This window comes from Alosa pseudoharengus, unplaced genomic scaffold (genome assembly GCF_046254945.1).
Source record: "Alosa pseudoharengus isolate Yale_2024_CS ecotype anadromous, Long Island Sound unplaced genomic scaffold, YU_APseudo_1.1 YU_APseudo_1.1_scf_9, whole genome shotgun sequence".
Classification (NCBI taxonomy): Eukaryota; Metazoa; Chordata; class Actinopteri; order Clupeiformes; family Clupeidae; genus Alosa; species Alosa pseudoharengus.
The window spans coordinates 24,177,276-24,200,544 of record NW_027468881.1 but is presented as its reverse complement, the minus strand read 5'-3'; the positions used below and the strand labels follow the sequence as shown (position 1 = coordinate 24,200,544).

The following is a 23,269-nucleotide window of genomic DNA, read 5'->3' as shown; positions in this document are numbered from 1 at the left end:
AAGAGATGCATGATAAAAAAAATTATCTCTTTCTTACTTCCTCATATCTCCTTTAATATGGACCAGTGCATGGTGATCGGATGAGACGTCAGGCAGTGCGTGGTGGTTGGATGAGACCTCGTCCCCACCCCCCGTTTGCCCACTGAATGGGAGACTGTTTACCTGCCTGCTAGCGAGAGAGTGATGTGGTGTTTCTCCAGCTGAAGCTGTAAGCCTGAGAGAGGTGTACGGTATAAGGTGAAGCTCAATCCCAATCCCAGACCTCACATCAACTTCTAAGCATGAGCGGAAGGCATGCGAGAAACCTGGAAGAGAGGTGACGTAGGGATAAGGTCGCCCTTCTGCTCACAAGATTTCCATTTCTGCAGGCTCTCACGGCAGGCTTATCGCAGACCTCTGCCTTCCACCAAACGTGAACATGAACCACTGGCGAGATTAGCATATGAAATCATAATCTTCAAGATTAGTTGGAAATCTCCTCAAACTGCTCTATGTTCTCCTGAGGATGCATTGAAATTAACTCCCAGGAAGTTTTTTTCTTGCTGCAATTTAGGTCAGGTTTGCTTAACTTCTCGTCTGTGCAGTTTTGCCTCAGGGGTGTCCAAGCCTGGGTTAGAAGTGCACATCTGACCTTTTTCTAAAAAGAACTGCATCCACATTCAATAACAAAATGCTCAATTTAGGAACCATGTGCTAACTATTTAATTGTGAGTCATAATATTAGAATGTGTTATAGTGTTTGATTTAGAGTGGGGTTTTTACCATGCTCATAGCTGCAATGCTGTTGTAGCCAGAGTTGTTATTTGCTTTTAATTTGCCAGTTGATAACTGTTATTTTTTTTTGTATGTTTTTAAATATATTGTTGGTCAGACGGCGGAGCTGGCCCTGAACAACCTGAAGACGAAGTACGAGACCGAGAAGGCCATGGTGTCTGAGACCATGGTGAAGCTCCGCAACGAGCTCAAGGCCCTGAAGGAGGATGCAGCCACATTCTCCTCTCTGCGCGTCATGTTCGCCAGCAGGTATGCACACACTCATATCTCTTGTCTCATTAAAACACACACACTCATACGCACGCGCACACACTTCCATACCTCATAAGACTCACACTCATGTCTCATATTAACACACACACACTCTCTTATACACACAGACTTAACAAGATACAAATTCAGAAATCAAAAACCATCATTTTCAAGCACCAGGTAGATTCTTAATCCTCCAATCAGTACGAGGCATTGTTATCCTGCAGGCTAAAACCTCCAGTGACTCTGAAGGGTCTCCTGCGCTGTAAGGCTCTTCGCATCTACCTCCAGAAGCACCTGAGCCTGAGGTCTGATTGTCTCCCCAAGTCCTCTTGACTTGGACTCGCCTTTTCTCTCGTGTCATTAGACACTACCGCCGAGCTGAAAAATAAAAGCTGAAAAAAATGGACCCTGATTTAAATGGCAAGCAAAGTGCAAAGTCTAACTGAAGCTAATTTAAGAAGTTGGCTAAATCTGTTAGCTAATTTAACACCATGAGCAAGATACAAAGCACAGCCATCGGTGGGGGCAACTTCGTGTCCCCAGATGCCACACAATAGCTTTAGTTTGTGCATGAAACATTAGCTCGTTGCCTCACTTTGCACTTTGCACGTCATGTAAATCTGGGCCCTGTGATGTTGTTGAGGGAGATCGGTGGTGGTTGATGTCCAGCCATATGCTGCCTAACTGGGGGGACTTTGGTGAGATTTGGCTAAACAGCCTCCGTTGAGTTTCACTCACTGCTCCAGTCTTTCAGTAGTATCTTGTGTTTGTTTGTGTGTGTGGGGGAGGGGGAGGGACTAACTCCATTCCAGTTCTCAGTAGCATGTCCACGTGCTTCTGTTCTCAGATCCTTTGTTTTGGTCCTCCCTGGTCCTTCAGCAGTCTATTAATATGCCTCAATAGCGGGGTACCAGACGGACAGGAACCTTGTACGTGTGTTTGTTTGTTTTTGTTTGTTCGTTGAGGTGTTTGTTTATGTGCACTGCTGGACTCCACTGGCCTCGCTCGTCAGATCCTTTGTTTGCACTTTGGGTCTTTATACCTAACGTCACCTAATGCAGCAGGTAGACAACCCCCATAAGCAGCTCTGAGTCTGACCCCTCCGCAGCATTAAAGCCCAGTGAAGTGGTGTGTGTGCACGCGTGTATCTGTGTATGTCTGACCCTGACAGCACTAGGGTCCTGTTTGTGTTTAAGGCCCCGTAAGCATCTACTTTTCTGACCCCTATAGCTTTTAAGTGTGTGTGTGTGTGTGTGTGTGTGTGTGTGTGTGTGTGTGTGTGTGTGTGTGTGTGTGTGTGTGTGTGTGTGTGTGTGTGTGTGTGTGTGTGTGTGTGTGTGTGTGTGTGTGTGTGTGTGTGTGTGTGTGTGTGTGTGTGTGTGTGTGTGTGTGTGTGTGTGTGTGTGTGTGTGCCACCATATTATGGTTCACCGGGTGTCGTGAGTCAAACACTGTTCTGATAAGGAGAGGCTCGGTGATGAAAGCTCTTTAAATGATAACGATAGCTGTTTTCCTTTTCACAATCTTGTTTTATTCTGAACAATAATATTCTGTTTCCATTATGCAAGATAAGCCCTCTTTCCTGGCGTACTAGAGCATCTTCCACATTGCCCTTTTCATCCTCTTCCCTTTTAACTCTCTCTCTCTCTCTCTCTCTCTCTCTCTCTCTCTCTCTCTCTCTCTCTCTCTCTCTCTGTCTCTCTCTCTCTCTCTCTCTCTCTCTCTCTCTCTCTCTCTCTCTCTCTCTCTCTCTCTCTAAAATGACATGTCTTTCAGCAGTCCCCCTGCTGGTATTGGATGCTGCTTAGGCCATGCCTGAAAATCCACCTTACAGTTCTGTTCCAATGTGTGGTGGTTAGTATTCCCATAGTGAAGCCCCCACCCTTCATCTCATCCCCTCCCTTGCTATTTCTCTCTCTCTCTCTCTTTCTCTCTCTCCCCCCCTCCCTTACTCCCTCCTTCTCTGTCTCTTTGATTTACCTCAGAGTAAGAGCAGAGTGGAGACCTCCGGTGCCATTGAAGTGTTAAATGCCCCCACTACCATCCCCGTTCTTGTCCCACCCCTACCCCACCCAGCAGCTGTGCCATCCAAGCCTGTGTGCCGCGTGTGGTATCCATGCCAGTCCGCTTGGTGTGGCATATGGGCCAGGCTGGCTCCCATGGGTCCCTGTGGGGCAGCTGCTTGCATGGGCGTGAGTTTTTAAAGTGCACGTTTCCACTCTGAATACCTCCCATGCTTCTCTTCTACCACAGAATGCCCTGCAGACCAGTGACACACACACACACACACACACACACACACACACACACACACACACACACACACACACACACACACACAGTGAATGATTTGAAGTAATCTCAAGTGGGCTTTTGAAATGATCACAGAGCACAGGCTGGAAGTTATTTACATTTCTTTAACTGACTGCCTTGTGACATCTTAAAGAAGGAGTGCCCTGATATTTTTAGTAGGCTCTATTTTTGTGATGCGTCAGTAACTGAATGTTTGCCTCTGTGTGAAGTTTTTTTTATTGAGTGTCACGTTGATCGTTTGGGAATTAAACAGCTCAGCAGAGATGAAGTGTAGTGATGAAAAGGGCTAAATAAAAAGAGTTGGACATAATCTGTGAAGATCATGACCGCAACGCGTCAGTACGGTAACCTGGATTACCAACGAAATCATCCACCCCCACACTTCACCTTAGATCAGGGGAGGGCAAACTGCGGCCCGCGGGCCGGATCCGGCCCGCCAAGCACTTTCATCCGGCCCGCCGAGCATTTAATTTGGTTATCTGGCTGCTCGCTATTTTTTTCCCCTCGATGGAGACTATGTTGGTTAGCTTACAATGTCAGTGTCAAAACATCATGTTAAATAGAGATGATAGGCCTACTCTTTGTTATCTCCTTTGCAGCAGATCTAACTTGAACGTTATGCTACTCCATTGGGAACGCGTCTGAGCGCTCACGAGAGGGAGAGAGAGTGGCAGGTTCCAGCTGGCTTGTCATTGTTGATAATTGATATCTCCTTCTTATACGAAACTTTTAAATGGAAATCATGAAGGCAACAGTAGTTCCCACAGCTGATTCAATGGGCTGCTGTGCTGCTGGTGTTTTGCCAAAAAATGGAGGACAACGCGATCGACTTGCGCGTCATGAGGGAGACGAGTGATAAGCCCTAATAACTTGAGGAGTTCGATATGGAAGCACTTCGGGTTTTGGGTAGATCAAACTATGGAGAAGGACAAAGCGGTATGCAAACTGTGCAGTCGTGAGTTCCTACGTAGGCGAAATTTGCTTGACATTTCTAATCGTAAACACAGCCATGTTGAAGCCTGCAGTAATGTTTTTCACTGATGTTATGGCAGTCCACTCTGCTTATTGTTTTTCGACAATGTTGCACTCCTGTTTGTCATTGCGCACGAAACTTCACGCCAATAAATCATCAAAAATATTGGCTTGTGAGTCTTCAAGTGCCCTCTTTACGTTCGTCCTAATGCCTGTTAGTTGTCCGTGGATTGGCCTATATTTGGCGTTGAAAATGGAAATGGTCTTTAGACATGGAAAATCGATTTTACAATCGATTCAATGAACACTTTGTCTCAAAAATCTAACAGAATTTTTTCACAAAAGTGACCACCCTAGTGTGAGTGACACTATGGAAGGGGGTCACAGAAGAGAAGAGATGTAAGGTCAAGTTTCCTCAGTCCCCTCTCTGTCCCCTCTCTGCATCATAAAGGGATGTCCGGTGGCCCTGCTGTTGACCGTAGAGGCAGAGAGCACGAGGAAGGGAAGATCTGATTAAAGCGGAGAATAGGATGGATGAGAATGGAGGGTGAAATGGAGATGGATAGTGTGTGTGTGTGTGGTGTGTACAGGCCAGGCTGAGTGTGTGTGTAGTGTGTACAGGCCAGGCTGAGTGTGTGTGTAGTGCGTACAGGCCAGGCTGAGTGTGTGTGTGTAGTGTGTACAGGCCAGGCTGAGTGTGTGTGTACAGGCCAGGCTGAGTGTGTGTGTGTAGTGTGTACAGGCCAGGCTGAGTGTGTGTGTATCTGTGTGAACAGGCCAGGCTGTGTGCATGTACAGGCGTGTACAGGCCAGGCTGAGTGTGTGTGTGTGTACAGGCCAGGCTGAGTGTGTGTGTGTGTACAGGCCAGGCTGTGTGTGTGTGTGTGTGTGTGTGTGTGTGTGTGTGTGTGTGTGTGTGTGTGTGTGTGTGTGTGTGTGTGTGTGTGTGTGTGTGTGTGTGTGTGTGTGTGTGTGTGTGTGTGTGTGTGTGTGTGTGTGTGTGTGTGTGTGAGAGAACAGGCCAGACTGAGTGAGGTTCTGTTGTGTTGTCATCTTAGGGCACAGGATGCCAGGCTGCAGTGCCAAGGTGGCTCTGTGGCGTCGGCGGTAAAATCTAGAAGCCTGGTAGCGCGTGTGGTGGGTGTGACGCTCCAAAGGGGCCGTAATCAGATTAGTACTCTGTGCTTCGTCTCGTTGCTGCAATCTCTATCTCAAGCTCACGTGCAGATTAGCCTTGCCGCGTGGCCCGCCCACCTGCCGGACACACACACCCCCACACACACACACGCACAGGTGAGTATCTGAAGTGCCAATATCAGGTTAGGGGCAAAGGTTAAATGTCAGACTCGGTCAACAGGTTGGTGTTTGACCATTTTCCCCCTCTAAACAAACAAGTGCAGGAAGCTTGTGTGGTCATTCCCGTGTGCATATGATGTTCGCTGCATACAGGGGGGCACAGTTTCCTTAAAGACTAGAACACTACAGTGTGCTTTTGTTACTCACGTTCTGTGTTCTAAGTTCTAAGTGAATATAATCCTACCTGGTCCCCTCAGGTGATGTGCTGTGCACAGCCAAAGTGGTGCCTCAAGGTCGGAGTTTGAATGGTCAAACGTCAGGTGATGCTTGCTGGTTGGTGCTGGGTGATCCCGGCTTAATGCCGGTTATGTAACACCTGAAGAAAACCAGCTCGGGAGCTGGTGGTGCTGATGATGTCATTGGTGCAGGGGGAGGGGAGCCTGTGTCCAGGCCAGGACACTTGGTAAAATGATCTGATGGTCAGCTTGTTGAGTTCAGTTTCATTCAGCCATGCAGTTAATTATTGCGTAATCATAGTAGTGGCTAGAGATCTGATGTGTACCCCCCCCCCCCCCCTTTAGATCGATCACTAAACAACACTAGTGGAATTAGACAAGTAACAAATTATTGATAATTATGGATTGTTTATAACCATAACCATAAATAGATAGAGAGATAAATATTTGGTACAGCATGCAATAGATTGACATGACTAGATGGATGAGTAGTTATAGGACTAGATGAATGGGTAGTAGTAAGAAATGGGTAGAGAACTTGTTATGGTAAATTAATCATGCAATGAAAGCTGTGTCTGTACATTTGATTAGATTGGTTACTTGTTGAGTTACTGATATATAATCAACTGACCGATGCAAATAGATGTATATATGATGAAAAGATAGATAGATATATAGATGATTTTCTGCACATCATGGTCCAGAATCCCTATATGTAGTGGACATGAAAAGCCTGTCTTTAGCATGACCTGCTGTGTCATATGTCATGCTAAGGTGTGTGTGTGCGAGTTAGTAAGTAGGGGATGATGGGATGTACTTGTTGTTTTGTGGGGGAGGGGTGGCCTGTTGATGTCCCCAGGGCTGCGTCACCTGTTGCCCACACGAGGAGGGGGGTTTACTGCATGTCCACCACCATGCTGTGTGTGTGAAAAGACTTGAGTGTGTGTTGAAGCCAGGGAGAATGAGGGAAAGATGTTTGTTTCAGAGAGCGAGAGAGAGAGCAATGGATGGATGAAGAATGTGTGTGAGTTTCAGAGAGCGAGAAAGGAATCTCCGTGACATAACCACCTAAGCACCCACCACCACTTCCCTCAGTGGGCTGTCACTGGTGTTGTCACGACGATCCTTCACTGTGGTTATGTAAGCAAGCCCACTCGTGCGGCCTGGAGGGTCAGGCATCATCACTCCACAGGGGTCCTGAGGAGGAACGTCTGACTCTATCTGAAGATCAGTCGGAGGAGTCTGAAAATGCTAGTTTGACCACTAATGAAATGAGAGACATCAGACTCTATCTGAAGATCAGTCGGAGGAGTCTGAAAATGCTTTGACCACTGATGAAAGGCAGTGGCCATCCACAGTAATCATGAAGCATAACGTTCACCATGATGACACATTTAACATGAATCTGTTTGAGTTTGTGTGTGTGGGTGTGGTTGGGTGGGTCCGTCTTGGTGGCAGACTTTTCAAATGTAACATATGGTGTAAGATGTGTATACTTGTTCTGTGTGGAGCCAAGTAGCCTTTCATTTGTCCATATGTATGTGTGCAGCACCACCTTGTGGACAATGACATGAACTGACTGTTTTGTAACCACACAGCCCAACTACCACAGGAGAGCATCTAGTTCTCATGAAGGGCCTTGATTCACCTGGCAGCTCTATGGATTTCTGTCTCTTTTACTCTTTCTCACTACTTTTCCTTGTCCTCCATTCTTTCCGTTTCTCTCTCTCTCTCTCTCTCTCTCTCTCTCAGGTGTGACCAGTATGTGACACAGCTGGACGAGATGCAGCGTCAGCTGGCGGCGGCGGAGGACGAGAAGAAGACGCTCAACTCGCTGCTGCGCATGGCCATCCAGCAGAAGCTGGCGCTGACGCAGCGCCTGGAGGACCTGGAGGCGCCGCTCTCGCCCCTCAGCAACGGCAGCGCTGGAGCGGGCAGCCCGCGGCGGTCCCGCGCCAAGCAGCTGGGCACCAAGTCCGGCCGGGCGCCCCGCAGCCCCCTGCGCTCCAGCCCGCGCGCCAGCCCCGTCTTCATGACCCCGACCGGCCCCCAGGGCATGGTCAGCCACTTACGGGTCATTTCCCGGAGCGTGCACGGCAGCCCAGTAAGAGCACGTCATCACCACACCTCCTCCTCCTCCTCAGCCGCATCGTCCTGTTCGTCTTCGTCGTCATTCTCGCCCCCCTCGTCTTCCTCGTCGCTCGTCCCTCAGCCTTCCACCTCCACGTCCGCTCAGAGCCTGAGCTCCACCCCTTTAGCGCGGGACGCCACCTTCGTGCGTCGCCGTGGCTCCGATTCGACGTCGCCGGCCTCCTCCAGTGGGCTCGGTCCGTTTGAGATCACGGGCCGGCCCGCGATGACCCCTCCCTCAGCAGCGGGCAGAACAGAGGCAGGGAGACGTCTCGGCCCGTCTCGTTACGACACGTTCATTAAAGAGCGTCGCACGTCGCTTCCTGTGGACAAGCTCAAGGCCTCGCACTTGCGCTCCGCTGAGAATTTAGCCTTTTCCAGGGACGTCACCGAGGGTAACAAGCAATCGCAAAGAGCATTTAAGCCAGCGCAGAGAAATGTCATAACACCTCGTACTACACCAACTCTAGTTCAGGGACGGCAGTCCAAATTTAATGTTCCTAAATCAAGATCTCTAGAAACAGCCACCTCCGTCTCTACCATAAGCCCCTCCCTCTCCCTGTCTCCACCAATCACACAGTGCCTTAGAGCGCCTTCTTCCAACGGTTTGTCCAGTAAAGACCGGGAGGCAGCGTTTTCTAACAAGAGTGGGCGGTTCATTCGATCAGGCGCCTCTCCGAACTCCCGCTCTAATGGCTGCACCAATCAGAACCGCCGCTCTGAACGGTCAACCAACCACAGCTCGTCTTACAAAGTGAATCTCGGGAGACAGCGTTCCGAGTCAAACTGCTAGTCCTGTGATGGCTTAAGTTCTGATGTTGCACCAGATAAACAGGTGCCACTGACCTACCACTGACCGTAGGGTCCTGTACTTAGTCGTGATCTTGGACCTCCGTCTGCAAAACATGTCAGACAGTTTACCCCTCTCCTTGATCGCTTACCATGTTCTTAACAATGTGTCCCATTCCCTGGGCTATATAAAGGCTGACTCTCAATCCAACCTCCACTGCCATAGATGAAATGTTAGGATATAAATCCATTCATTAGTTCACAAATCCAAGAAGCCTTTTCCTCAAATATTTGTATTTTAATATTTCAAATGTTTGTAAACACATTACAGATTTATTAGTATCTGTCTCAGCACCACATTTCTGTGAGCACGCTTCTTATCCAAGCACATGCCATGACAATTTTTCAACTCCAGCAATTTTCTATGTAGTGTTTTTAAATGCCCATATTTATTGCCGTTAGAAGTTATATATGCATACCTAGCAACCTTCTTCTGTCTCTCCATGTGCGTTGTGCTTCTGTCTCTGCTTGGCTTAGGCTTAAGTCGTCTGACCTGTTGTCGGGCTGAGTGTGTTGTGATGCGTCCTGTTTTTCCTGGGGGGTATTCCAAGTATGTGGTTTAGTGACAAACCTGGGTAAGTTAAATCAGAGTAAGTGGTAAACCTCCTACAAGAAGAGCCCTATGGCATTGTTTCGTTAGGAGAATGAAGCCATACAGCTCTTCTATTAGGAGGTTTACCACTCACTCTGAGTTAACTTACCCAGGTTTGTCACTAAACCACGTACTTGGAATACCCCCGTTGTTCCCCTTCCCTGATGAGTTTCTCTGTGGTTGTTGTCTCTGCAGCGGTGAAAGGTCGTCATCTGTCCCTACGCCCCTCTCTCCAATCTGGCTCGTGTGTTGGGGAACGTTCATGTCGACCTCCATCTCTCTCTCCTCCGCCTGGCACCTGTGTCTGGGGAACATGTCATGTAGACCTCATCACACCTTCATGTGATCCTTCCCCTGCTTGCTCGACCTCTCTGCATCTCAGACCCAACAGACCTCAGAAGCACTCATCAGGACCTCTCTGTCAAGCATTAATTTCTCTCTCTCTCTCTCTCTCTCTCTCTGTCTCTCTCTCTCAACCTGGCCTGTTTTTTCTCGATTTTCGTCTCTTTTTATCTCTCTTTCTCTGCTCTTTCAGTTCATCTTCTTGTCTCCATCCTCTCCCCGTCTCCTGCTCACTCCTCCACTGCCCTCTGTTCACTCTGATCTGGGCTGTGCATGCATGCTTCTGGGTAAGAGGGGCTGAAAGAAGCATGCCGTCATGCCATGGCTGAGGTGGCCACCATTTGCTTGCCCCTCGGGGGTCGAAACAGATCCATTCCATATCTTGCCTTCAACCATCAGAGTCCAAGGGCACTGACTTGTACCTGAAAACCACTCTTCAGACCAAAAAATTTTAGGAATTTCATTTTAGGAATTTCGGACTTGAGCTGATGGACTGTGTGTTTCTTTTTGTGTGTGTGTGTTTATTTGTTTGTTTGTTTTCTTTTGTACAGTATTAGCCTTTTAATTATTACCGAAAGGCAAGATGCCTTGTTTATTAAATAGGCAAAAAAATAAAAAAATCTGTAAAAATAATAATGCTAAATAAGGCAAATGTGCAGGTTTGGTTGGAGTCTGCTGTATTCTACACTGTGTTGTTGGCTAGTAGCATGTGTTGGACCTTTTACTGTGCTACTGGTGTGAATGGTCTAGATGGAAAGCATCACACTGACCGAGTTCTTCTGTGCGAAGGTCACATACACAAGCACATACCAACAGGCTAAAGTCCTGCTGGGTTTGGTGGATCACTGAAAATCAACCACAACAACAAAAAACAAATGGAAAACTCTTTATTTTGGTGTTTTTTCCTTTAAACGATTATGTGACCATTCAAATGCCCGTCTTTCTCTTTAATTTGTCTGGACTGCTGTGACCCATTGATTGGCCCTCAGCTCCAGGCGGCACCCCTTCCCCCGTGACTGGGACCTCACCCATCACCACTGTCTCCGATAAATGGGCTCTCCTCAGGTTCTGTGACCAGTGAAGTCAAGCAGAGGAAATACAGAAGATTCAACCACGACTCCACTTCCAGCTATGCACAGTCCCCACGACCGCCTAGAACCCAAGTGACCCCGGCACAACCAAAAACAAAGAAATGACCTATGTACTGTTAGACGTCCTTTCATGATTCCTTACTCTTGAGGTGTGCGTGTATGAGTGCCTGCATGCGTTAATTTACTTGTATTATGTATTGTGTGCTGTGTGAGTGAGTGGAGGAGAGAGTGGTCACCTCTTAACCCCTCCTGCCTGTCAGGGGTTTTTTTGTGGGTTACAGTAGGCTATAGGATCATGGTTTGGCTTTACTGTGAGAGCCTTTTCTACAGTTTGCTAGTGATTTTCAGCAAAGCCATTTTTATTTTTCACACTGAAGTTACAAAAATGTTTCATTGGAATGTTCATTTTTAGGGTGGAAAATGAATCATGCAACATAAATAGGTTATGAGAATAGTGCCTTCATTTTGATTATTTGCAGTCTCAATTTGTTTTGTTTTTGTTTTTCTCCTTAGTGTATTGCAGTATTTCTGAAAGGTGGAAATGTTTTAGTACACTTTTTTTAACAACAAAAAAACGATCATGGGAAATGGCAGGAATTATTTGTGCTTGGTCATGTGGACGCTGTTGGCCCCTGACCTGAAACTTAGGAAAGTGCTGAATTTGTCTCCTCAATCATGTGTCCGTGGCATAAAGATTATCAGATTTAATCCCATCTGTGACCTGTTGACGTTTGTTTGAAGCCCGTGCTGTTAGCCAAGCACAAAGCACAAATAGTTGTACACGCCAGGTAGCTCACTTTCTTCTCAGAGAGTTTGGGAATTTGGCATCTTCACACGCTCCAAAACAGTTAACTCTTGAGCGTATCCGTAAGGTCATAGGTGGAAATGACCGTTGATTCAGTCAGGCAATGTTGTCATTGTATGGGTGATCGGTTTTATGTTGCTGCTTGTTGTAAATCACGGTGTACTAAATGAATTTGGTAGGCTGTTAACCTCGACCTTTACCTGTGTTATTTGTGTCTGTGAAATATGTGACGCTTGTCTCAAACGTCCTCTTGCTGTTGGGACGTTTTTACCCTCCGACTCGCTTTCGTACACTTTATTATGGTGGAACTCTGAAAAAATGGCTCAAAATATTGCGGATTTTGTGCTCCCAGGATTTGATTTGTGAGCTAAATATCTAGTGTCTTGGAAAAAAATAAAGTTACATAATGTCTATACCTGCTCTTGTTGTGTTTGGTTTTTGTAGCGGAATAGGTTCGCGCAGTGCGCAAAAACGCACCATTCAGTCACACTCACTGATCCAGGAAATGGATAGCGCGAGTTTTTAGTTATTGCAGACTGCCGAAGTTGCCTAATGCCATCTGTTGCAAATTCTCGGAATTACAATTTATGTTATTTATTTATTTATTCAGGAGGCGGGGTTTTAAAATTGAAAATACTGATTGTTCAAGAGGCTTGACCCACCAAGTTTGTAAATAGTCAGAGCTGTCACATTTTAACAGGTTGTCTCCGGATTTCTCTCATGGTTTATGCAGCTAATATGCAGTTCTAGAATGTCTTACAAAACTGTCGTAGTCCTCGGTCGTGCTCTTCTGCAAAGTGGCAACAGGACCCCACCTCTTGTGAGGTCCAGAAAACTTCAGAATTATTCCAGTAAATGTTCGTCCTGCGGTGTCACTAACCAAGGAGGGAAATATAAAGAGACGAGTGGTAAGCCATGTTCATCGGGTTCGCCGACTTCCCCCGCCGTTCACAGGCATCCAGTGGGCGGCAAAAAGCGCACCGAGGAGAAGCTGAGTTTATCAGGAAGGTCCTACTCTTCAACCGCCCTCAAGGTAGACCAGAGGGCCTACCTGTGGGCAAGATACAATGAGTTGAAACGTCTGGTACATGGTATGTATCTTGCGTTCATTTCCAGATTCAGGGGCATTCGCCAAAAGCGGTTTTTTGTTTTGAACATCAATCAAAGTTTCACATTGGGCTATGTAATGGATCACCTGATCACTTGACTTTACCTTCCCTGTACCGTGCATTTTTTATCAGCATCACATGTTAAATTAATAAATAGGCCTACTCTGAATTCAAGTGTGGACCCTTACGTGGATTAATTCTGTTGGTTTGTGCAGAAATGCAAACACATTTTGTCTCAACCATTTACCCCCATTGCTTGCTATTGCAAACTACACACCACAGACAAACTGCAAATTCGAATGAGTCCAGTTGTTTATTGATGTGTGCAAATCCATGCCCCACTTTGTAGCCTAATGGTTGGTCTTCTTCCAGTGTTTTTTGGCGACAGATTTAGAAACGAACAGTGACCCTCTTTAATCCCAGTCTATGTTTGCTGTGTTGTATCCTACAAAGCAAGGACATGTTTGCTTTTACCAAAATTACCACATTTGTACATTTTCAAGGAGTTGACCTTTTCAAATCCAAATGTTAAAAGAAATAGTGTAGGCCTAGCTTGTATGATAATGTAAAGTGAAGTAAACAATGTAGAGGGAGTCTTTATCAAATAAAATATGTCTGGGGGTGTGGAGCTGACTACAATAATGAAGATTTGAGTCCATTGCTTGAACCCCTTTTGAACCTAGAGTTGTGTAACACCTGTGAAAACTGCCTGCCAGTTCCTAGCCTGGGAAAGGGCACTGCCGCACTGGACCGAAGTGACCCCTCTTTCTGCTATAGGCCTATATGACGCTCTACCCTTGAGATAGACTTGACCAACTGTAAATGCACAAACGAGTCGTAAAGATCAGGATTGGATCTACGGGGATGCGTAAGGGTCCTACAGCCAAATGGGTTAATTATGACAATGGTGGTAGTCAAACCAAATCCTGCAGTAATAAGCATGTTGGGTAAACTCCTCTTTCTATACGGCACTCTACCCTTGAGATGATTTGACCAACTGTAGCCCTAGCCCCTCTCTGTGCCATGTTGTCAATTCTGTCCGTTTTTTTCTTTCTGTTTTTTGGACTGTGCCTTAATCCTGTCTGGCTCCCACCGCATCAGTCCACTCTGACCCTGCAGTGGACAGCTGTGCTAATCTCCTCCAGGAAGAGCGAGAGGGAAGCACAAATGAGTCCGTAAAGACCATGAGATATATGGATGTAGGCTACAAGGGTCTTGAACTGTGCACCCAGTGGTTAAGGCACATGTTGCACATTGCTCATCACTAGTTTCATTAGTGATGCATCCTTCCTGGTTTTGTTTGATTCCTGAGCTTTAGTAAAGATGCTGGTTGTGTGGTTTTAATGTCTCAAAAATAACTGATTTTTGAAGGCCATAAGGCACATATGCTAAGCACAGACTGATCATCATAGCTGCTGCTTAGACTAACAATCTCCACACAGTCACGCTTTTGCTTTATGTGTCCAAGTTATTATGCAGAACACTGGAGGAGATCACGTTCAACAACCACTTGAAATCACACTGCAGTCAGACTACACTCATTACAACAGCTATTTAATGTGAGAAGTTGTCAAGTAAAATGTTCATATGGCACCAGTAAGGTTCAGCATTACTTTCGTAAAGTGATGTTGAATTAACAATGTACACAATGATATAAGCCATTTATGACACGTTGTCAACATGCATTAAAAGCACACCAGGGTCACATGCCAAACTAGCGCTGCGCCACACTTTGGTCAGTTATGTTTGCAACTGTCACTCAACATCAAACAACGAACACAGTATTGTCTCTGATCCTAGCAGAGATCACAGTTCTGTTTAGTTAAGCCTGTCTGTGTGTATGTAATGGATGGATGGATGGATGAAAGCTGCCGTGTACTGCGCTAGATAAAGAGAAATCCCAAAGCTGTACACACGGTGCCCTAATTTATAATAAATAATAATAATAATAATAATAATAATAAGCTTTATTTGTAGGCTATAGCACCTTTTATACACAGAATGCAGTTTTACATTTGGAACATTTAACACAATAATAATAAATAAATAACAGAAAAATAATTAAGTCTACAGCTAATTTAATAGCAAGATAAAAACTATTTGTTAATTAAATACCATGAGCAAGAACCTCAACACAAACATTGGTGGGTCAACTCAATGCTCTCAAATCCGAAAGGAGAGCAGTTAGTTCAGACACTTTGTTCATTGAGTGACTTTGTACTTTGTCTGTCATTAAAATTGTGGCTCATGGTTTCATAACAAGCCTAAAAGTGTGTGGCACTATTAAGTTAAGTAAATAGTATTGTCAGTGGCACACTTTTACAAAAGGCAAATGGTTGAATTATGGCAATGGTGGTATAGTCAAACCAAATCCTGAGGTAATAAGTATGTTGGGTGAACTCCTCCATGTTTCCGTCTAATAGACCTGATCCCTCCTGGCGTGTGCACGTTGCTCAACTCCTCCACCATCTACGCCAACAATGAGGTGAGCCTGGCCGAAGTGGACATCTACGGCTTCGACTACGACTATACACTGGCCCTCTACTCCAATGCCCTCGACTCCATGATCTACACTAAAGCACGAGACTTCCTCATCGAGCACTACAAGGTGGAACACACACACACACACACACTCTGTGTTGTATGTGGGTTAATGATGCTCTGAGCTTATTATTTGAACGACGTCTATGTCAGTCTTTCAGTAGTATTTCATTACATATTATATTATACATTATGTATGTTAGTTTAATGTGCTCGTCTAGCTAATACAGTCTTTGCACATATTTCACCTATATTTTACACCCGCCATATAAAATATCTGTGTTGTTGCAATGCACTTGAGAGCAGTAGAATAAACATTTAGATGTTTATTTTGTTTCAGTACCCTGAAGGCATCAGAAAATATGACTACATTCCTAACTTTGCCACTCGAGGGCTTCACTATGATATTCAGAAGGTATTTTTTTAATATTCTTTGCAAATCCTATTTTATCTGTTGTAAATCACTTCAATATTAACACACACACACACACACAGAGAGAGAGAGAGAGAGAGAGAGAGAGAAACATATTTTTTATGCTTGCTGTTTTTTCAGGGTCTTCTGATGAAGATAGATGCCTTTCACTATATTCAGCTAGGAACAGTTTATCGGTCAGTATACCTGTAGTTGCTGTTAGAAAGGGGCTCTAAATCTGTATATACTCCAGTGTACCGCAGTGTGTTTCATTTTGCTGCTGTCGGGTGGAAACCTCATACAGGTAACTCCATATTTATTTATTAATTAATTTATTTACTTTTTGACAAAGTACTGTAAGATATTTTCACAATACAATTTTTTTCACTTTCCTGAACCCTAATAGATTTGGAGATACGAGGTTTCCACCCGACAGTAGCGATTTGTATTTTGTAATGGACTCAACAGTATAGCAATATTAACACATTTTTTTTTTTTTTTTTAATCAGAACATGACATAATAGGCCTGCCTGTGTTTTGTTTTGTATGGGTAGCGGTCTGAGACCTGTGCCTGATGAGGAAGTGCTGCAGCTGTATCAGGGCACCCATCATGTCCCCCTGAACCACCTCAGCGGCTTCTATGGCAAGGTACTTGTACTGTTCATGTCCAAATCTTTACTACACTTTATTATACACTACTAACCTTAGATCTAACCTTAACTAGTTAACTAGCTAGCAAGAGTGTGTTGTAATTAGCAAGTACTAACATAATCAATTAAGTATTAATTACATACGTATACTTCTAGACAGTTCACATAAAGTGGAGACTTTGTCTGAAATTCTCTGAATATAAATAAATAAACAGCTCAAACTCAGAAACATATCTCATTTGGTAAGTGAGCTACATAGCCCACTAAAGACTAAGTAGCTCACCTACTTTTGAGGGAATTATCAGTATTGTATAAAGTTAAAAGCCATTATATAACATTTAATGATTGCACATGCTTTCAGTCTATAGCAGATGTATTGTAAGTAGAAGAAAAAAGTAGAAGCGCACAAAAGTCTCTCTGCACATCTTCGATTCTTTTGACGAGGTGTTATTTCCCGTTTGAAGTATGCGCCAGCATAGTGAGCTGTCACTCAGAGGATTACAAAACAGGATGTTATTGAGTAGGATGTTATTGAGTCCCTGCTTAACCTCATTACCCCAATCTAGTCTGATAGGGCCCTGTTGTGTGGCTACAGACAGTACTAACAGTGGCATTGGTGTATGGGTGTGTTTGTGTGTGTGTGTGTGTGTGTGTGTGTGTGTGTGTGTGAGAGAGAGAGAGAGAGAGAGTCGTTTAAAGGTCTGCTAATCAGGTGAATTGGATTCAAATTCTTTCCATTCTTAAAAAGGCTCCCATGGGTGAAATGCACTGTGGGATATTTTTTCTCTCCTCAGACCAATTATACAATTGAATGCTCTGTCTGGCTCTCCTTCCTTTGATGAAACTCTTTAAACACTTTAGCTAGGAAGAATTGTCACCATTAAAATGTATTAAAACATGGACACATTTGGATGGTGTGATGGTCTATCATAGTTGGGTATGGTTTAATTGTGCCGATTCAGCTCTCAGTGTGATGTGCAGAGGGCCTCTCCAAACTCACAACACCTATTGTCTGTGACCCCAGTGAACACACCTGCTCTCCTGTGTTGAATGTCGTTTTGAGTGCATGCATGTATACGCTAATAATATGCTTTTTGTACACCTGACTGCACTAGCAGTTGTCAAAAAAGAAAATCTTTATACATAATTGGAGATACATTTTTTGCTGTCCAGGTTGCACCTGCAATACTCAACTTCAGTTACAGCCTTAGGACAAACTTGGGCTTCAGACATCAGGCATTGATATAAGAGTATAGGAGTCGAGTGCTTTATTTGACTGATCTGATCTGTCATTCTCCCCACCCACTCAGGGCCCAAATGTGAAGCAGTTCATGGATGTCTTCTCCCTGCCAGAGATGACCCTGCTGGCTGTGGCCAATGACTACTTCCTCTCCAGCAACATCGAGTACGACCCTGTTCACCTCTACCGAGACGTGTCGGTCAGTGTGGATCCTGGCATATGCAACATATGAAAGAAAACACACACTCATACAGGCAGACACGCTGTGTTTTCATTCTTATCTTGTCGGTGTTCCGTAGCTCGTGTTTCTCCTGGTTAGCGAGGATCGGGTTCCCAGCCCTCCGCATAGCTCGGAGGACCGCTTTCGTAAAGTTAGATTGCTTCCCACCCGAGCAGGGTCATCTTTCCGCCCTCACGGAGGTGAACCTCCGCACCAGCCGCAGATTGCGCCCCGGCTGAACAAAGGTGCTTCTCATCTGCGTCTCGGAGGTGAAAGGACCCGGGTGTCAGGCCCAGCGCTCTCTGGTTTCAGGGCTGGTCGCGGGCCAGCACACGAGGCCTTGTTTCTCTGCCGATTCGACTTTCTCCTGTCCGGAGAAAACTGAGCCGTTATCGGCGGGGCTTTTGTGTAAAGTAAACAAGCTTGCCAGTGGGGGATGTTCTGCTGCTTGGCCCCCGAACCGAGGTTGTGGGCAGGTGTTATGTAGAGGTCTGTGATTGCTTATCAGGACAGGAAGCGTTATTGGATTGGACAGGTGTTCTGCCAAATTAAACATTTCTCTAAGCCTTATCCTCCTCAAATCAGCCCAGGAAGGTTGGCAGGGGCATGCACTGACATAACTCACATTTGTTTTGCCCTAAAATGACTGATGCAAAATAAGCCTAAATGCCTGCTCTCTTGTCCTGCATTTTGATTTGATGTTTGACTTGTGATGTACATAATGTAAAGTTATTCACAACAAACCACATTGGGTCACCATATGAAAGTACTGCATCTATATGTCTGTATCTATATGCAAATATGTCTTTAAAATAACTGCATCGTCTTTTTATTTTTATAGGAAGCTATTGGAATGGTACACATTAAAGGCTACATGTATAAATGGATCATGCAGGACTTGGGTAAAAAACCTTACTTTTCTGTCATTTCTGGATTTTCACAATGTACAGCAGCACCCCCACCAACTTTATTGGCACCGCTGGTAAAGTTGACTAAAAACACTTGGTGATTTATCTGAATTTTACAATGACAAAAATAAAACAAAAATCTGCCTTTAAAGGAATCACATTTATTCTGAGAACATAGAATATGCCATAAAGATATCCATAAAGTTATGTCTTCATGAGGTGTTTCTCAGAATAACTTGGTTGGATTGGATTTCCTACATTGTTTTCATTGTGAGACCAAAATAAATTGCCAAGATTATTTGCTACCTCTTTTAACTCAACTTTACCAGAGGTACCAATTAATGTTAATGTGATACTCTTCAATATACTATATATCTCACCTTGTGGCTCTGTAGTGCTGGTCATTAAGGCTATTGTGTGTGTGTGTGTGTGTGTGTGTGTGTGTTACCCCAGAGAAGTACATCTTAAGAGGAGAGGAGACGTATGCTGTCCTACACCGTCTGGTCAGCCACGGGAAGAAGCTTTTTCTCATCACCAATAGTCCCTTCAGCTTTGTGTGAGTTTCACTGTGTCCAGTGCTCAGAAAGACCACCTGCAATAGAATCAACTACTCTTTTTTAATGCTGTGATGGATGGATGGATGGATGAAGGGAGGGTGGGGAGATGGAAACCAAAAAATGATCCACGTTCAAACGAGGAATGGCCAAAAGTGCAGTGATTTCAATTCAAGAGTCAGATTTCAGTTATCCACACGGTAGTCACGAGGGTCTTACAAAATAGCACTTTAATTTAGTTTTTAGTGTTTGTTGTTTCCAGTCAGGCTTAATTGGGCATTGAAGATGAATCTGCACAGCCCCACCACCCGTTTGACCACCCCTGTAGACTCCCTGGCCCTCAGTATGCCCCATGTCAGGCAGTCACCTTCTCTTTGTGTCCCACACTGTTCTGTCTGCTTGTAGAGATAAGGGCATGACGTACATGGTGGGCAAGAACTGGAGGGACTTTTTTGACGTGGTCATCGTTCAGGCAGACAAGCCCCATTTCTTTAACGACTGTGTCAAGTAAGTGGTCACTCACAGCGGGACTCTGCTCATATCACTCCACTGAATTGTGTTTGGTGATCCATGTTAGAGGGTCTCTCTCTCCCCATGTCTGTCTTAACACAGGCCATTCAGGCGTTTGGATGGCAACGGGGACCTTCAGTGGGACAAGATTACCAGCCTGGATAAGGGACAGGTGTACAAACAGGTCAGTTCTGTGCAAACAGGTCAGTTCTGTACAAACAGGTCAGTGTGGTCCTCAGATGATACATTCATGAGGGATCCTTAATTCTAATCCAATACTTGTCAAACTCATTAAATTTCCCTTCACATTCCTCTATGGGTGAGGTCTTGTCTGTGTACCCCCATATAAAAACTCTGGTCTACATACTGAAGTCCTGGCTCTGCAAATCGGAAACAAACATGGTGGCTCAGGAGAGAAGTACACTATTCTGTTCAATCAACACTTCTGTATCAGGAGCACTGAGACGGAAAGATGGATCGAGGATTACAACTTTAAAGTAGCAACTCCGTGGTGACTCGTTTGTGGTTTGGTTCTGGTCTGTTGCAGGGCAACCTCTTTGATTTCCTCAAACTTACAGGCTGGAGGGGGTCTAGAGTTCTGTACTTTGGTGACCATCTCTACAGTGACCTGGCGGTAAGACAGATATTCACTCCAATATGTATTAAGAATCAGTAAGAATATGCTCTCTGTATTGTGTTATTTCACAAAAGCATTGGATTAGACATTTGAGATTGGAGATTTGTGTCATGTAAGGTTGATTTACATCTAAGTGTCCGTTAATCTCTTCCTTCCTCTTCCTAGTATTTCTAACTGACATGGGAAACTAACCGATATGGGAAGACAATGGGGAAGCTGTCTAGAGCTGTCACCACGTCTTAAGTGATTTTAGTCGATCTTGTAAGAGTGTTCAGATCCCATTGCTGATATTATAAGTTAAATGTGCCTAGTTTAGGATTTTTAGTTTAGAACATTAGCATGCTAACAAGCTAGCTCTGTCCATGCTTCGGACAGTACACTGTTGTAATACCACATTGTACCTCAAGAGGTGCTGTATCAAATACATGCAAGTCAATAAAAGAGTGCTATCACGATCACGGACATAATGGTGCCTTCAAGACAACCCACATGACTGATGCAGATTCCTCTGGTGCCTCCCTGCAGGACTTGATGCTTCGCCACGGCTGGCGTACAGGAGCCATTGTGCCAGAGCTGGAGCTGGAGACCAAGGTGGTGAACACAGAGCAGTACGCCCAGAGCCTCACCTGGCTGCAGGCCCTCACTGGCCTGCTGGAACGCATGCAGGTGAGTGGTGCCGCCTAAAGGAGAGGAGGTAACCCTGCGGCAGTCTTACAGCACCTGTCACTCAAACCCATCAATCTCATCATTTTACACCAAAGACGTGTAATGCAGTTGGTACGAAGACCCCATTGTCTCTGTATTGTAAGTCAGTGTATAATGAGTTTGAAGCTGTTATTTTAAACAAACTTCGTAGTGTCATGTCGCATCATAGTGTAATGTCGTAATTTGTCTAGAGGAAATGGTGTAAAAACATCCGTTTGTAATACAGTCATTTGTGAGAAATTGGGAACATTTTGGCTTTGCTTTTCATATGTGAAATATGAAAGATATATGATATATATGAAGATTTGGTAAAGTATATAGAAATATTCATTTAAGTCGCAGTGTTGGGTGTTGTTTCTGTGTTTACTGATTTATACTCCTTTTAATGATGTAATTTATCCTCTCTTTCTCTCGATCAGATGCATCGGGACCCTGATTCTGTAGAGGTCCTCCTGGAATGGATGCAAGAAAGAGAGGAACTACGGTAGGTGTCTAGGGACATTCTTAGTCCCTCTCAACTGCTCATTATCTATCACAGAGCTTGATTTACACGTAATACAGTGATGTAGCCAGGAGTCAAAGTCTAAGTAAGGCATGTGAATTTCTACATGGGCAGACAGTAGTTAGCTGCTCTTGTCAGTTTTGAGCTGCTGGCTATCATTTAGAGCCTGTGCACACCTGGTTAGAAGAAGCAGCAACTTCACATCAATCTTTCATCAATCTTTATAGCTTGCTGTGTTAACTGCGAGAGCAGTTTATTTGTTTATTTGTTTATTTTCTTCACTTTTCAACCCATGTCCACAACATTGCCTGCAAAGCCAGTTTGCCCCTGACCTTTTTTTAATGTGTTTTGTATCCCTCTCCTTTGAAGTTGTAGAGAGCATTTGTTACGAAAAAAACAAATGCATTGCTGTTTCTATAACCAGTGCAGTATTCATTTTATTATATATTTATTTATGTCAAGTATTTATTCTGTGATCATTATTACAGTATATCAGTTCTCTTTTTGTGTTTCTCACCGTCAAGGCAAAAGACGAAGAACCTGTTCAACCCCCAGTTTGGCAGCATCTTCCGCACGTGCCACAACCCCACGTACTTCTCGCGGCGCCTCTGTCGCTTCTCGGACCTCTACATGGCGTCGCTGAGCTGCCTGCTGAACTACGACCTGTCCTACACCTTCTACCCACGCCGCACGCCGCTGCAGCACGAGGCGCCACTGTGGATGGACCAGCTCTGCACCGGCTGCATGAAGACGCCCTTCCTGGAGGAGATGGCCCACATCCGATAGACAGGCACCCACAACCAGCAGAGGTGGAACACTCCGGCTCTAGACAGTAAAAAGTCTTACCATGTATCGGTTCTAACCTGTGCACTCCGCACAGGTGGGTTTACTATAGTTAGTTGAACTACCTGGCCGAAGAGTTGTGCTAATTTATAATCAGCTGATTTAGTGAATGGTAGAACAAATATGTGGTATGACCTTGACCTTCTGAAGCCAGAGTTTCCACTTCTGAAAAGGGAGGAGAGAGGAGACCCCCCCCCCCCCCCCCCCCTCCACACACACACACACACACTAGCCCAAATCAGGTCTGGATCTGGCACAGTGTTGGCTCCTCTCTCACTGAACCCAGGGAAGGACCGGAGCACACGAATAGCATTGACTCTGTTGACTCTGAGGAAGACACCGTGTATTGAAACATTAGTCGCTTGCACCATTAAAGTCTGAAAAAGCTAATTGTGTGCTATGGTCCTTCCCTGGGTTCAGACACATGAAGTGACCCAGGACTTGCTGCTGATTCTGTGGTCCTGCTCTGTTGAGCTCTGAAGGGCTAGAGCACTAGTAATACTCATTTCATTCCATTCCATTCCATTCATTCAATGGTGTTTAGGTATTAGTAGAGTTGTATCTCCCAGGTATAAAAAGAACTTTGAGAAAGGAACATTGAGGTGACGTAGTGATGCAACATGTTTGGGCCAAATGTCATTTGCACACTAACGTGACCTCCAGCAAACTGCACTTACCTGTCCCCGACATCTACATTTCCTCCTTCCTACTTTTACACAAAGATTTCCCTCCTCATAGAGTCCACTTGGAGAACCTATGAATTCGGCCACATCAAATGAGTTC

General features: G+C 44.9%; 2 protein-coding genes across 4 annotated transcripts in view; both read left to right on the top strand.

The window, feature by feature from the left end:
* Positions 1-12,070, top strand: part of LOC143115210 (protein bicaudal D homolog 2) — a 32,042-nt gene extending 19,972 nt beyond the window's left edge. For 2 of the 3 annotated variants that reach the window (XM_076277153.1, XM_076277154.1), the window contains exons 8-11: positions 872-1,023; positions 1,254-1,334; positions 7,599-7,950; positions 9,613-12,070. In XM_076277153.1, coding sequence (XP_076133268.1) covers positions 872-1,023; positions 1,254-1,334; positions 7,599-7,950; positions 9,613-9,618 — 591 coding nt within the window. In that variant the 3' untranslated portion in view covers positions 9,619-12,070. The remainder of the gene's footprint in view (positions 1-871; positions 1,024-1,253; positions 1,335-7,598; positions 7,951-9,612) is intronic. The other variant, XM_076277155.1, reaches the window with a different exon arrangement.
* A 208-nt stretch (positions 12,071-12,278) lies between these two features.
* Positions 12,279-22,691, top strand: LOC143114641 (5'-nucleotidase domain-containing protein 2-like). The gene is made up of 14 exons (XM_076276347.1): positions 12,279-12,746; positions 15,188-15,372; positions 15,646-15,720; positions 15,859-15,914; positions 16,272-16,365; positions 17,678-17,806; positions 18,669-18,729; positions 19,189-19,291; positions 19,695-19,796; positions 19,902-19,983; positions 20,347-20,433; positions 20,962-21,102; positions 21,561-21,625; positions 22,168-22,691. The coding sequence occupies exons 1-14, from the start codon at positions 12,383-12,385 to the stop codon at positions 22,427-22,429; spliced, it is 1,806 nt and encodes a 601-aa protein (XP_076132462.1). The 5' UTR covers positions 12,279-12,382; the 3' UTR covers positions 22,430-22,691.
* Positions 22,692-23,269: the final 578 nt, after the last annotated feature.

What these genes read in the sequence shown, in the direction of transcription:
- LOC143114641 (XM_076276347.1), top strand. Translation starts at nt 12,383, where the DNA reads ATGCAGCTAATATGCAGTTCTAGAATGTCTTACAAAACTGTCGTAGTC. An exon ending in GTTGAAACGTCTGGTACATG is followed by an intron (nt 12,747 to 15,187) that starts GTATGTATCTTG and finishes TCCGTCTAATAG; the next exon opens with ACCTGATCCCTCCTGGCGTG. An exon ending in AGGGACAGGTGTACAAACAG is followed by an intron (nt 19,984 to 20,346) that starts GTCAGTTCTGTG and finishes GGTCTGTTGCAG; the next exon opens with GGCAACCTCTTTGATTTCCT.